Source organism: Anomalospiza imberbis, chromosome 9 (genome assembly GCF_031753505.1).
Source record: "Anomalospiza imberbis isolate Cuckoo-Finch-1a 21T00152 chromosome 9, ASM3175350v1, whole genome shotgun sequence".
In the NCBI taxonomy this organism is placed as follows: Eukaryota; Metazoa; Chordata; class Aves; order Passeriformes; family Viduidae; genus Anomalospiza; species Anomalospiza imberbis.
The window spans coordinates 12,355,908-12,368,758 of NC_089689.1; the positions used below are offsets into that span (position 1 = coordinate 12,355,908).

General features: G+C 38.5%; 2 protein-coding genes across 4 annotated transcripts in view; one reads left to right on the top strand and one right to left on the bottom strand.

Annotated features, from left to right (window-relative positions):
• DPH5 (diphthamide biosynthesis 5) overlaps positions 1 to 10,374 on the top strand; it is a 23,945-nt gene extending 13,571 nt beyond the window's left edge. The window contains exons 4-7 of the mRNA XM_068199711.1: positions 2,525 to 2,645; positions 3,531 to 3,570; positions 4,635 to 4,738; positions 5,622 to 10,374. Coding sequence (XP_068055812.1) covers positions 2,525 to 2,645; positions 3,531 to 3,570; positions 4,635 to 4,738; positions 5,622 to 5,845 — 489 coding nt within the window. The 3' untranslated portion in view covers positions 5,846 to 10,374. The remainder of the gene's footprint in view (positions 1 to 2,524; positions 2,646 to 3,530; positions 3,571 to 4,634; positions 4,739 to 5,621) is intronic.
• The window catches only part of SLC30A7 (solute carrier family 30 member 7), a 26,181-nt gene continuing 21,149 nt past the window's right edge, over positions 7,820 to 12,851 (bottom strand). For all 3 annotated transcript variants that reach the window (XM_068199704.1, XM_068199703.1, XM_068199705.1), the window contains 2 exons: positions 12,391 to 12,540; positions 7,820 to 11,598 (listed from right to left, as the gene is read on the bottom strand). In XM_068199704.1, the coding sequence (XP_068055805.1) occupies positions 11,551 to 11,598; positions 12,391 to 12,540 (198 nt within the window). In that variant the 3' untranslated portion in view covers positions 7,820 to 11,550. The remainder of the gene's footprint in view (positions 11,599 to 12,390; positions 12,541 to 12,851) is intronic.

A 12,851-nucleotide genomic window follows, 5' to 3' on the forward strand; every position in this document is an offset into this window, starting at 1 on the left:
AGCAGAGGAAAATAAATTAGGAACAAATTGAATTCTGCATGAGGTACAGGGAGAGCATTTAAGGTGTAAGTTCTGATACAGTCATGTCCTTCTTAATGCAGGCTTGCCCTGGTGAAGAGCAGTTCCTATGTTTGCTTAAATGTCACACATCTGCAGAGACTGAATACTGGATGAGAAAGAAATGGTGGTTTGTGTCAGTAGAAGTGTTTGTAAGGTAATTGGTTATAAGTATTCAAGCACAATAGAGGTATCCCACTTACTACTTTAGTTCCTCAGCATTCAGATTGATGGTGTACCAGGGACTTTTCAAAGTAGTATTCCTCCCTCTGTAATTTAAAGTAAGAATATGTGCTCGTTAGTCCTAGGAAATCTGTTCTTCACAAGTTTAGTTAGTAATAAAAATGCAAAAGCATTTTTAGGAGGTTAATAAAATATGTCCTACTCTATCTTATTGGTATAGAAACTACTTCTGTGCTTTCCAGGTGCTGAGAAAACAGGTGTATTTTTTTGAGACTAAGTTTTCTGTGATATCAATTCTTCATGAAGGTATTCTGAAAGTATTTCTACAGAATAGACAGGCAATTTCCAACAAAGATGTTTTACTCTTTTTTGATATCCAGGCTTCAGTATTAATGCAAAACCCTGTAAACAAAGGACAGATCAGTGAATGATTGGCAAAGCTTGTACAAAAAAGGATAACTTGCTAAACTTCTTGTTGGCAAAGAGGATGGAGAATCTTTGTAATTAGTAATGGAAAAGAGAATGATAACAATCAGAACTAGCACGGTATGGTATAAAGTTGAATGCCCAACTCATTCTCAACATGTGGCAGAGTGGTTTAGGAGTTCTGATTCCCAACATAATACCTCTCAGATAATAACATTTTTCCCATTTCTGCATATCCTTTCCTTTCCTAAAGGGCAGAGGTGGAAGTTTTTCTTCCTTGCCAAAGGGCCAAGGTAAGATTTAAGGTTATTTGAGGCCACTTTCTGTCCTGAACAAGGACTGCTGCTTTAGGGAGGTGGTTGCAGTGGTTTCAGGTGCTGATGCGGAGCACTTAGGTTGGTATCAGACATTGCAGCACTTCTGGAAGATTGCAGGAATGCTACCAGGGAGATTAAAGGTATCTTGCTCCCAGATGCTCTAACAGTGAAGGGGAGAAAGAGAAACTTCTTGTACTAATATATTTTCTACAGATTTGGTACAAAATGCGAATGAGTTCTAGGCAGCCACATGAAAAATAGGCAAAGCATAGTTTGATTTTTCTTTTAATTTTCTAGAACACAGCCTTGAAATAGCTAACATCAGGAAAGTTACATCAGGAGCAACTTATTTGGTTCAACCTGTATTTACTTTACTGGAAGAACCTTTAGGTTGTGAAATGTACCCAGTATGTTCTTGTCCTTGTGCTAGAATGAAATACTTAAAAGAGGAAATGTTTTCAGTTATCTTCCAGGAATCTTTGAATAAATTTTATCAGCGTGAATGTTTAAAATTTGAGCTTTTGAAAATAAACATGGTTCTGCTGTGATTCAAGTTCTGCTCTACCAGCATAAAGGAGTTAAAGCCACAGCCTAATGCCACAGTAACAGAAGTATGTGTATGGGAATCCCCACATAGCACAGGGCTGCCAGAGCTGCATCTATACAGGGTCCTCTGCCAAAGCACACACAGTGCCTTTGTCTCCTTTCATGGGCTTGGAAAAGCAGCTTTTCCTTCCAGGAGTACAGAGAAAGTGAGAAGGGTACTCCATGTAGCTGTTGTTTCTCTGGTGGACTTGAGCAGACAGAATATTGGCAAGCTGTAAAATCCATCTGGAGTGGCCCCAGTCCAGAGGTAAATAGACCAAAACTGATGCTTGGTATTCCCCTATTTCAGGGCAAAAACTACTTCCAAGCCAAATACTGCCTTAAGTTACATGTGACTTTCACTTTTGCATCACCAGAGATGATTGGCAAGACTATTGCTTCAAATGTCTTCACCAAGATGAGGGACTTACAGTAATAAATGTGTTAAGACTGAGAATAGAACCAGTGAGTATGCTTGACATAGAATCTGCTAGCAATATTCTTACCATATGTGCATAAACCATGTTGTACCTCTCTGCTTCCTGCACAATCTGTCTTCAGATCTTCATATCCACTATCTCCTTAGACTGCAACTTCTTTTCCCTGCTAGAGCTTCCATCTGCAGCAAAATGCCATTTTAATCAGTAGAATCAAAACATTAAATTATAGCATTATTCCAAGCTGTCTAACCTTAACCAAAGTAAGAAATAAAAATCCCTTAACCAAGGTAAGAAATAGCAAATAATAATTTTGGTGACAATCTTACAAAGTTTTTGCCTTTAAAAGGACTTCAGAATTGAGTAACAAAAGAAAGTAGAAAGTTACTAATTATGCATTGGAAAGGTGAATGCAGTAAAAACTTTACAAGTAGCTCATGACTTGGCCTGTAACATTATTGCATGCTCTTATTTTTTCTTATTGCACATGTATGTTACTGAATTTGCTCTGTTTTCCAGTTGTACAATTTTGGAGAAACCGTTTCCATAGTGTTCTGGACAGATATGTGGAAGCCAGAGAGCTTCTTTGACAAGATTGAGAAGAACAGGCAGAATGGAATGCACACCCTGTGCTTACTTGGTGAGCAGCAGCCACTCTCCTGCCTTTTAGTCTATGTATTGAGTGTTTACCCAACTGACTAGATCACCAGATAAGCCAATGTGGTATTAAAAAGGTTAGTGCTGATACTTTTGAACTGAAAGTGACTTAATGGATGTAGAAGCAAGTCAGTAAACTGGGCACTTACAGTTGTGGGGTTTTGCATTTTAACCTCTTTCATCTGAGTCACTTTGGTTTAGAAGTTGATTATGTAACAAGGAGTACTTATTCAAGGTTAAAAATGTATCCAGCTTTCTCCATGACAGTTTGGGGGGGAGAAAGGGTGTTTGAGTGAAGGCAACATTTGGATTCCTCTTGGAAAGATTATGGTCAATTTGTTTCATACAATTGCAGCTGTGCAGTCTTACCTACCTGACCCCTCCTCTATTTCAGTTTTGCCCAAATCCTTTTTTTTTTTTCCCATAACAGAAGCTTGTTCTAAATTTTGATTGGGACAGGAAGGAAGTGCTAATGAAAGTCAGGTTCCTGCATGGCAGTGATGTAATCACTATCGAGCAGTCAGACTGCTTTACATTCTGTGACATAATGTGCTCATAATTTAATGTGCTAGTATTTAACTATCTTATGGTAAATAGGCCTATTTGTATATTTACCAGGATTTTTATTTGGCTGTGTTGCTCTGAAATCTGTGAAATTTGCCCTGTTGTTGGGTAAAATCACACGCATAAAGTCACAGGATTGTGAGACTAACTAACAGATGAAACAGTACAGTGTGATCCATATTCTAATAGTGAAATTTAATAATAATATTAATAATAGCTAAAATGTTGCTAAGGCTTCACCTACATAGAAAACCAAGTAGGAATTTTGTAGGAAAGCTATTTTTTAATGTTTTTTGTTCTACAGATATTAAAGTGAAGGAGCAGTCTCTGGAGAATCTCATGAAGTGAGTCGCTATTTTGAAAATACATCAAAACGCACAGTGCCCCTACAAAGGTTTTTTTGTACAAGGAACAAAGGTTCTTTGCCCATAGTTTAATATTAACTTACCTGCCTTCTTCTCTCTTGCTTCTTGGTGGCCTCTTTGTTTCTTACGAAGAGTGAAACTCTTTTGTTCCTTGCAATAGGGCCTGGCTTTATTTACAGTAACTGAATGGAGTTGCAGCAGAACATCATCTTTTCTGTAACTGTTCCTGTGAGAAGCACTAAGTCAGAAAGGGACAGGCTTTCCTCTTGGTGAATGAAGTGTTAGTTCTCTACTGTTCTGTCACCTCCTGAAACAGATTAATATCTGAAACAGTGTTCTAATTTTATTCTTTGTACACTGGCTGGAACAAGTGCAAAGTGCAGAATACATAACACTCTTCTTAAAGAGTTAAATAAGCAATATACAGAAAATGCTCTTGTGCTCGTTTAACTGTATTCAAAAAGCTTTTGCCACATCTTCCTCATCTCTGCAATCTGTATGTTTTCACAGTGGTGAATATAAATGGCTCCTCTATACACATGCTGTAACTGGTCTAAATTAACATTTGTGAAGTCTCACAGTATCATTAAGGTTTGTTTATTCTGGAGTTTCAAAATAAAATCTGTTTGACTGAATCCACAGTTGGCAAAGAAAGCAGCATTTCATGTAAGAATATATTTCTAGTCTGTAATCATCTGTCTACAGGGCATTTAACAGAAAAACGGTTGTATACCCTTGGATTTAAGTCTAATACAACCTTCAAGAGTAGCTGCAAAACCTGCATCTTGCTTCTCGCAGCTGAATTTGCTTTGAGGATCTAAATGATCTGGCAGCTGGAGCCCAGCTGTTTCATTGGTGTGGCAAGAGCACAACAGATTTCTGTATTCTTTAAAAATTCCACTCTTGTCCAAAAGACCCAGCCTGACCTGGGCCTGTTTAAGTACAACCTGCTGGCCTAGAGGTCTCTTGAAATAAGCTGTAAGATTGCTGGGGATAACAAAGTGAGTTGTATGTGAAATTTCTCTGCTTTTCCTTCCCTGCAGAGGAAGAAAGATTTATGAGCCACCACGTTACATGAGTGTGAATCAAGCTGCAGAACAGCTTCTTGCCATTATTCAAAACAGAAGGCTCCAAGGAGAAAAACCAGGTATGATTGGACTGCTTTTGTCTGCTACCACCCCTCTGGAGTCACACCTCTGATGAGCCTCTGAACTCCACTCCCTTCCCCTGACTCCCAGAATTCAGCTCTGCAGTGGATTTGGGCTGCCTTAAATCCTGGTCATGAGATGGATTTAGCCAAGCTTGAGCCCAGCACAGTTCACTGAGCATCAATGAAGGTGCACTGGTGGCTCCTGGAGGTACAGTCAAAGCCTCAGTCTGGAAACCCTGCACTGTTTCTATCCATGCGGAACTGTGAGCTCTTTGAGCCACTAGAATTGCAGGAGGCAGAAAGATTCTGAGCATTTTAGATCAGTCAAGCTTCAAAAAATCTCAGCTCTGTTTTACTTAGAATGACACACTCTGCATTATGCGAACACCTGCAGGAATCTAGGTCAACCAAAGATGCAGAACTGTGATTTTCACCTTGAATTGTTAACACTAGTCAGGAGCAAACTGTGAAATATTTATTGAGACCAAGGGTAAAACCACAGCACCTAATAAAGATGATGCAATTGTGTCACAGATTTTTTTACTAACAAATTCATCTAGCTCTACTCCTCATTTAAAAAGTTTATTCCTTCAATACTGTTAAAATGAAAATCCCTTAATTTTATCATTTACATCCATCCAGAAGGAATCAGAAGCAGCAGTTCCCTCAAAGTGAACACAATTCCTGAATGAAATCCTCCTTATCAACATCCTTAAGCTTTATTTTCTTTGAAGAACAAGTTTCTTTTCTAGGCCACTCCAATAATTTAATAATTGGAAGTTTAAGAAAGCAGTGTTAAGGTTTAAGCATTTTGAGTACTTTTCCCCTTGTGATAGGACCATTAGTCAATAAATTAAACATTTCATCTTCTTTCTTGCAGAAATTACTGAAAACACAATTTGTGTTGGCCTTGCTCGTGTGGGCGCTCTAGATGAGAAGATTGCTTCAGGTACTCTACAGCAGATGTCCACTGTGGAACTGGGTGCTCCACTACATTCCTTAATTGTTACAGGCACTATGCATCCTCTGGAATTGGAAATGCTTAAACTGTTCTCTGTAGATAGTTCCAGTTTTGAAAATAATGCATGTCAAAGGACTACTTAAATAAAAACAAGGATTTCTATTTTTATTCCATCTTTAATTGCATAACAGCATAAAGATATTGCTATGACTAATTAAGACTTGTCTAACTGTAGTTAGGCTCTATATTGCTTCAGAGGACAACACTGTAGGAACATGGACCTGCTTTTACCTGAGGCTGCAAACTGCACCTGCTGGTATCAGCTTCTACCCTGCAGACACCTCCAGAAACTTCCAAACCTTTGATTCAGATCATTGACATCCACACCAGTCTTGGGCTGCTGACTAGGATAAGAAGAGTACCAGGTATCTGTGTGACATCGCTTGCTGTAGTGCATTAACCAAACCTACTGCATACATTGTTCTAAGTGCATTAGATATTAAATTTTGCCTTTTATCTTTGCAAAAACTCAGGAGTTCTCTTACCAATACAAAGCATTAGTGTGCAAAACCTGTTAGGTCTGTGTCCATCTTTGCCTTGGGGAGAGTAAATACAGGCAGGTGAGCATGCTCTAAACCAAAGAAAACCAAGAACTTTCCCTTTGGACAGCTGGTGAAAGAGTGGGAGAAGCTGCACAGAATTTCTTAGTTCAGAAGACTGCAACTTAAAATAGAACTGGATTTCTTCATATGTTAATGCTAGCATTTATGAAGGGTTAGACTCAACTGCAGCAACCACAATTAACCTCAAGCCAAGTCTCAGCAAACAAACTGCAAGAACTCTCTTTAAAATCAGCTTGTAGATGATGGTGGCTGCTATTTCGACTATTCTTCACAGTATGATGAAAACAAAGCAGACCTGTTTGCATATTTTTTTAAACTGAAGATTTATTGGAAAGAAATTTGATCCCATATCTTTTCAGCAATATAGGATATTTAACATTTTATATAGACTGTATTCAAGTAGAAAAGATTATAATAAAAATTTCTTAATATTGCACTTGGGACAAGCCGTGGCTAAGCTACTAACATTAGCATTCCAGAACAAAATCATAGTCTTCAGAATTTTAGTGAGCTGCCTTGTGTTACCTGCCAGATTTCTTCACAGGTACTTTGACACACTTTGCTATTGAACTGAAGCTCACTGCTAAGAGTAATTCCTGAAATTTAAAGGTAATTCAAGCAATATGCTGTATGCTACCAGGAACTATTTTGGCAATTGCTTCATTCACATTATTTCACACTTCAGCCAAGATACTGTAGTGATTCACTTAACTCTTGTCCAAGATCCCAGCACACATGTGAGAGGCTCCAATGCACACGGGAAGTGAAATACCCAGCTCGTTTTACACATTATTTCAGCCAAATTACCACATAGGCAGGAACGTTTTGTGGCTCACTGAAACAGACAAGTAGGTTGAGCAGTATTTGCACACAGCAAGACTCACTCTTCGCATGCCAGGCCCAGCATGGCTGGCATTGCTTCACATTATAGCAGTGTCTGGCCAAGGAAGTCCCCACAGGGATGGGTATTGCAACAAAGCCTGAACAGTCAACAAATCCAAAAGAGAACCTCAGCAGTCTGCACAGAAGTGTAAAGCAGGAATTAACTACTGAGTCAGTATTGAGGATCAGAGAGATTATTAAAAAAAAAAAGAAAGAAACAAATCCTGTTTAAAGGAATGGGATAATCAAGAATCATAGCAATCTAATGGCTGCTGGAGAAAACAGAACAGGGTTTAATTATTAACTGAAATTGTTGCTCTGAACAATTTAAAGACTTTGTGTCGTGAAGAAAGATAAGGGTTTGCATTTTATAAAAGCATGCAACTGAAAATCTGCACTGTGCAACTGCACAGTGAAAGAAAAGCATGGACTTTACAATTTGTTTGCACACTATGTGCAGAAGATGGAAAACTGCAGTTCAGCAGCAGATTCTCTCCTCTTGTATCTTGTTTACATTCCCGGAACAGGTTCACTTACAACAGGTAAAAAGAGAAACCATTAATTTTCCTTCCCCTTTAAACCCAGCTTTACATCTTTAAAAAAAAAAGTAAATTAAGAATGTTAAGTCACTAAGGTCCATTTTATTAGTAGTAGCAGCTTCAATTTTTGTGTAAAAATAGTGTCAGCAGTTTTTACTAATGATGCAACTGAACTTTTGCTTTAGTAGGCATTATTACATAAAAAGCAAAGTCGTTTATTTACTTTTCATCTTAGCTTAGCAAATCAAACGAGGAACTCAGCTCTCTGTAGGGCCCTCCTCATGAAAGGAGCCAGTCTATCCAGAGCTGTACACTTACCAGATTAGCCTATAAAGGACCAGTCCTTACTGTGCATATTCATAAGAGGAGTTTTCTTCCACTGTTATGTAGCCCAAAAAACATTGAGGCATTTTAACACAGATACTCTGTAACATTTATCTGCTTATTTTGCTGTAGGTGTGGTAAAAATCATGCAGTTGGCAGGCTTTGTCTTTGGAACAAGAAAGTTTTAAGTTACTGGTTTCAGTCACAAAAGAAAATAACCCACAAACCAGTAACCTAACCCCACAGTAAATATCAGTTACATGAAAATATGAGAAAAAGACACTTTGAAAACTTGATTCAAAATTCAGAAGTGGATACCAGGAAGCTGAGTTTTAGCACATGATCTGCAGACATTCACCCATCTCTGGATGTCAGCCATTCACACAAGTCTTTGTTTAAATCCTGCCTTGCATCTCCAATAAAGTGTCAATAGTAAAGTGTTAGGTAAGCAGCCACTGTTAAGTAATTAGCAAAACACAAATAATGGTGCTTTGGCTCTCAGGGTAAGGAAAGCTGCGCTTTTGCTTTCAACTGCATGGTTTGTACTCTTCTAAAACCTGAGCAAGTATCCCCTTAGGTGAAAAAAATATCAATGTCCCTTGTTTACTGACATACTACATGCGACTGAAGTTACTGACTGAACATGTCATACACTGTGTTTTTGTGATGCTTATCCTTTTTCAGGCTAAAAAGGCTAAAGTCTGTTTTGAATCTGACTTCCCTACACTACCCCCAATTACATTTGACAAACAAATGATACATTTCTTACTATAAATTTTTAAACATAATGAAGTGCTTGGCTAAAAAACTCAGACTTGTACATATGCTTCCAACAATCAGCTAAATCATAATAAGCAAAAACAATTATCAAAAGTTATTAAAATTGTTGTGTAATTGTAACAGGCTTATAGGCTTTTTCACTCCATTTCCCATATTAAAAATTTGGTAGATGTACATTTAAAAGAACACCATCACCACCATCAGACAAACAGCCACTCTGCCAAGGTTCTCACTTGGAAACAAATAGTAGCAGTTCTCTTTTCATTATGAAGCTAAAATAGTGGCCAAGCTCAGCAATTTGGGCAGCACTACAGCATTTCAACAAGTCCAGGAACAGTCAGTCCTGAAACATGCTGGTGTAAAGGTGACTTAAACCAAAGCTTGCTCTTGGATCATGACACAGTTGCAATGAATCTGTCTGCTGCTTGCCTTTAAAGTGATATCAGTTGATCTTCTCTAGCCTCAAATAGCAGTAATAGTAACTCTTTAAAAATGAAGTCCTGCTGGCAGCCAGCAAGAAGCAGTCTATATGCACCACTCTACAAAACAGTACCTCCACCCTATAATCACAACAGGATTTTCATCACCTTCTCTGTGAACATACATGCGCATATTATCTTAAACTGCAGCGCTCCAGTCTGCTCAACAGATTCCTGCACCCCACCCTGTGCCGTGGGTCAGGATCTTCCAGTCAGGAACTCTGGGCCTGGCACAGCATCTGCCAGGTGGGACAGGGAGAGAGCCTGACAGAGTGCCAGGCAGGAGGCCAGGAAAGAGATGCGGAACATGCAGCCTGCTGGGAGGGCACTCTGCGCCTGCGTCCCCAGGGAGAGCAAACAGGATCGGAAATGGCAATGGAAGGATCTCAGGACTGGAAGAGACAGCAAAGATTAAAACCAATATTATACGTGGCTTTGTACTGCCATTTTTTACCACCCAGTTTCCAGTTCCAAGCACAAGTGTACACCCCCAAGATCTGGACAAAATCAACATTCACGTTTCAGTATCTCAACTGGAAAATTCAGGAACCACCATCAAATCTGGCAAGTGTTGTGGTTTCACATAACAAGAAATCAGGAGCTATACAGGAACAACAGAATGAATGTAAGAAACTCTTCCTATCTGTGATGGATTCAACAATATCAGTGGCAAACAAACCATTTCTGCAGATCAATCTTCAGTAATTTCATCGTGCCTAGCACTTACTACATAGACATTGTAAGCTTCTCAGGGCCTTGACTTTAGTATTACCTCTGACAGGTACCAAAATAAACATAAAATCCATACCAATCAGTGGCAGCTGTGATTTCTCAGAAAAATGCCTGTATCGCTTTTTACTTCACCATGTTCTGTTTGTAAAATGTCCTCTTTAAAAGTCTTCCATTATTAAGTGAACTACTACAGCATAGTGGAACTATCATCTGTAATACCAAACATAGCAGATTGCTTTTGAAAGTGACACTCAGGTATCTGAGTAAAATGATAAAAAATGCTAGAAAATATATGACAGAAGAATGTTTCTGGGGGAAAAAAAGCCCAGTCTAACAACCCTTACTGCACTGAGAATTTTCTCCCCTATGAAAACATACAAGGCTGCAGTAAAATAGTCAAAGATTTGTCAGCCTGGGAAAAGCATAAGCTAAAACAGCATGAAAAGTGGTCCTTATTTCCATTTCAGGTATAACTGCCAGAAACAACTATTTTCAATATTTGGAAAGGCAAAATTTGAACTTCATCACTTTAATAAAAATTATAACAACCTATTAAAATCAAGGAGACTTAACCTTCCACAATTTCAGGATTTAGTTTTTTTCTACCACGATTTGGAAAATAAAAAACTTCAAGCATTGCTTCCACCACCAGCATCTTCCTTCAACTGCCCATTGTTTAAGTGACTGAACATTAGCAACATCATGTAATGTCTCATTACTCTCAACAGTATGAAGAGACTAAGAATTGGAGTTAAAGCTAATATTTGAACAAAAATAATTTTCACAAGACGTGCAACAAAATACCCAGCTTGTCTCAGAAGCAAGTCTCTTCACAACAGCTTTGTCTTTTACATTTAGAATTTTTCTGTCTGGTAAGATGCAAATATAATGGAAGTCTAACATCTACAGTTATGTAAGTACACAACCCCCCCGCATACATCACAAGTAAATAATCAGACTGCATACAAGATTATTTGTAAAAGTAGTAAAACCCTTTGATGCTCCATATTTATGCTGGCAAATAGCTCTCCTGATATAAAAGGCACTTTGAAAACCCAATATGGTTTGGTTCATTAAGTTTGCAAAGTACAAACAATTGTACAAACATACAATTATATTGAAGCATGTCAGCCATTGTGACATTGTCTACAAAACAAGTTTCCAATTGCCGATAACACTGGTTTTATGGGAATGAGCAGTGGTTTCAGCAGCTTTACTGAAGACATGACAGGGTTTCCAGTACCACAATCTTATTAAGTAAAAAACCCTCAAAAACGTACAAGTTTAGGGGCCCCAAAAAAAACAAGACCCGAAGTCCATAACATTCATTCAATATTTACTCCTAGAAGTGAACTTCCTCCGTAGCCCAAGGGCAGAAATCTATTCAGAAAATTCCAGACGTGGTGGAGGCAGGCTCTGTCTCAAGAAGTGTTGCTACACCAGTACAGTACTGAAAACTTTGGTCCAACTGCACCATTCCAGAAACTGACTATATGGCTGCAACATCAATCTGTATGTAAAGCTGCCTTACTCCCGCCTGTGGAAAAGGGAAGGAGGGTTAAAAATGCTGTAAAGCCAAAGCAGTTTCCAGTCCTGAACATCAGCCCACATCAGTAAATGACCTAGCAAAAAACCTAAACAACTTATTTTTCTGTAATTCATCTCCTCATTTAGCTCATCACTCAGAGAACACCAGATGAGTAAGGAGTTCTTCACACAGTCAAGTGCACACACATAATGATGTATTAACATTAGCTTTGCCGCATTACCTGATTCATCCTAGATAACTGCCACATGTGAAGCTGCACAAAAGCAATTCTTACTTTCTTTTGTGCCAGTTTAACTTCCTGAAAAGCATGCTGCTTCAAGAACTGTCAGTTTAAAATGGAGCTAAGCACAAGAGCGTAACGTGGGACTTGTTGCTCAAACCAGTTCTACATTATGAATCTATCCAGAAAGCCATCACATGTGCAAGCTGCCAATGCAGTGAAAATGAGTAGGTCCAGTCTGTGGTGAGAAACTCTATCCTAAGAGAAGCCTCTTCTGTTTTCTTAGTTCCTTACAGGTCAATATAGATCGACCCCATTTGATACACCTGAGACAACTACATCTGGTACTTCCATAAAGTGGCATGAAAAACTAATGCAGAGAGGTACACTCTTTCCATCTACACAACTGAGTATTCTGAAATTGTTCTATACAGCTGGAGCAGGGAGGCTTTTCAAAACAGATTCCACACTCAGAAATATTTAACCTTTCTTGACAAGAATTACAATGTCACATCAAGCAATTTACACTTTGAGATGTGATTTCGACTGATAAGGCATACCTGAGTAAAAATATTGTGAGTCTGGCTTAGAATCCACCTTCCATCAGCATCAGGAGCTACTAGTAACTTCAAAGTCCCTATGTAAACATCAGTACAGAGGGTCCAGAAATGTGGATCATGTAAACTGTAGACTCCTTGCAACTGCTGCACCTAAAAACAGACGCAAATTTTAGAAAGTGTATTTCAGAAAATAGTTTTCTGTACTATGGCTTTTTACAGAAAGTATTATAAAAGCCAATGCATTCTTTTACTTCGAGTTCACTGTCCATTTTGTCATCTTTTACCAAAATTTTTATTACTATCTCAGTTACTGTAAGGAAGTTGAAACATATGGATTTGTGTCTGTGTCATGATTTTCTGTAAGTTGTGATTTTGTACCCTGCTGCATTTACATTCTACATATATTTTACTGAACCATTTCTGAAAATAGAGGTGCTCACGAGAGAAGTCAGTTAAAATTG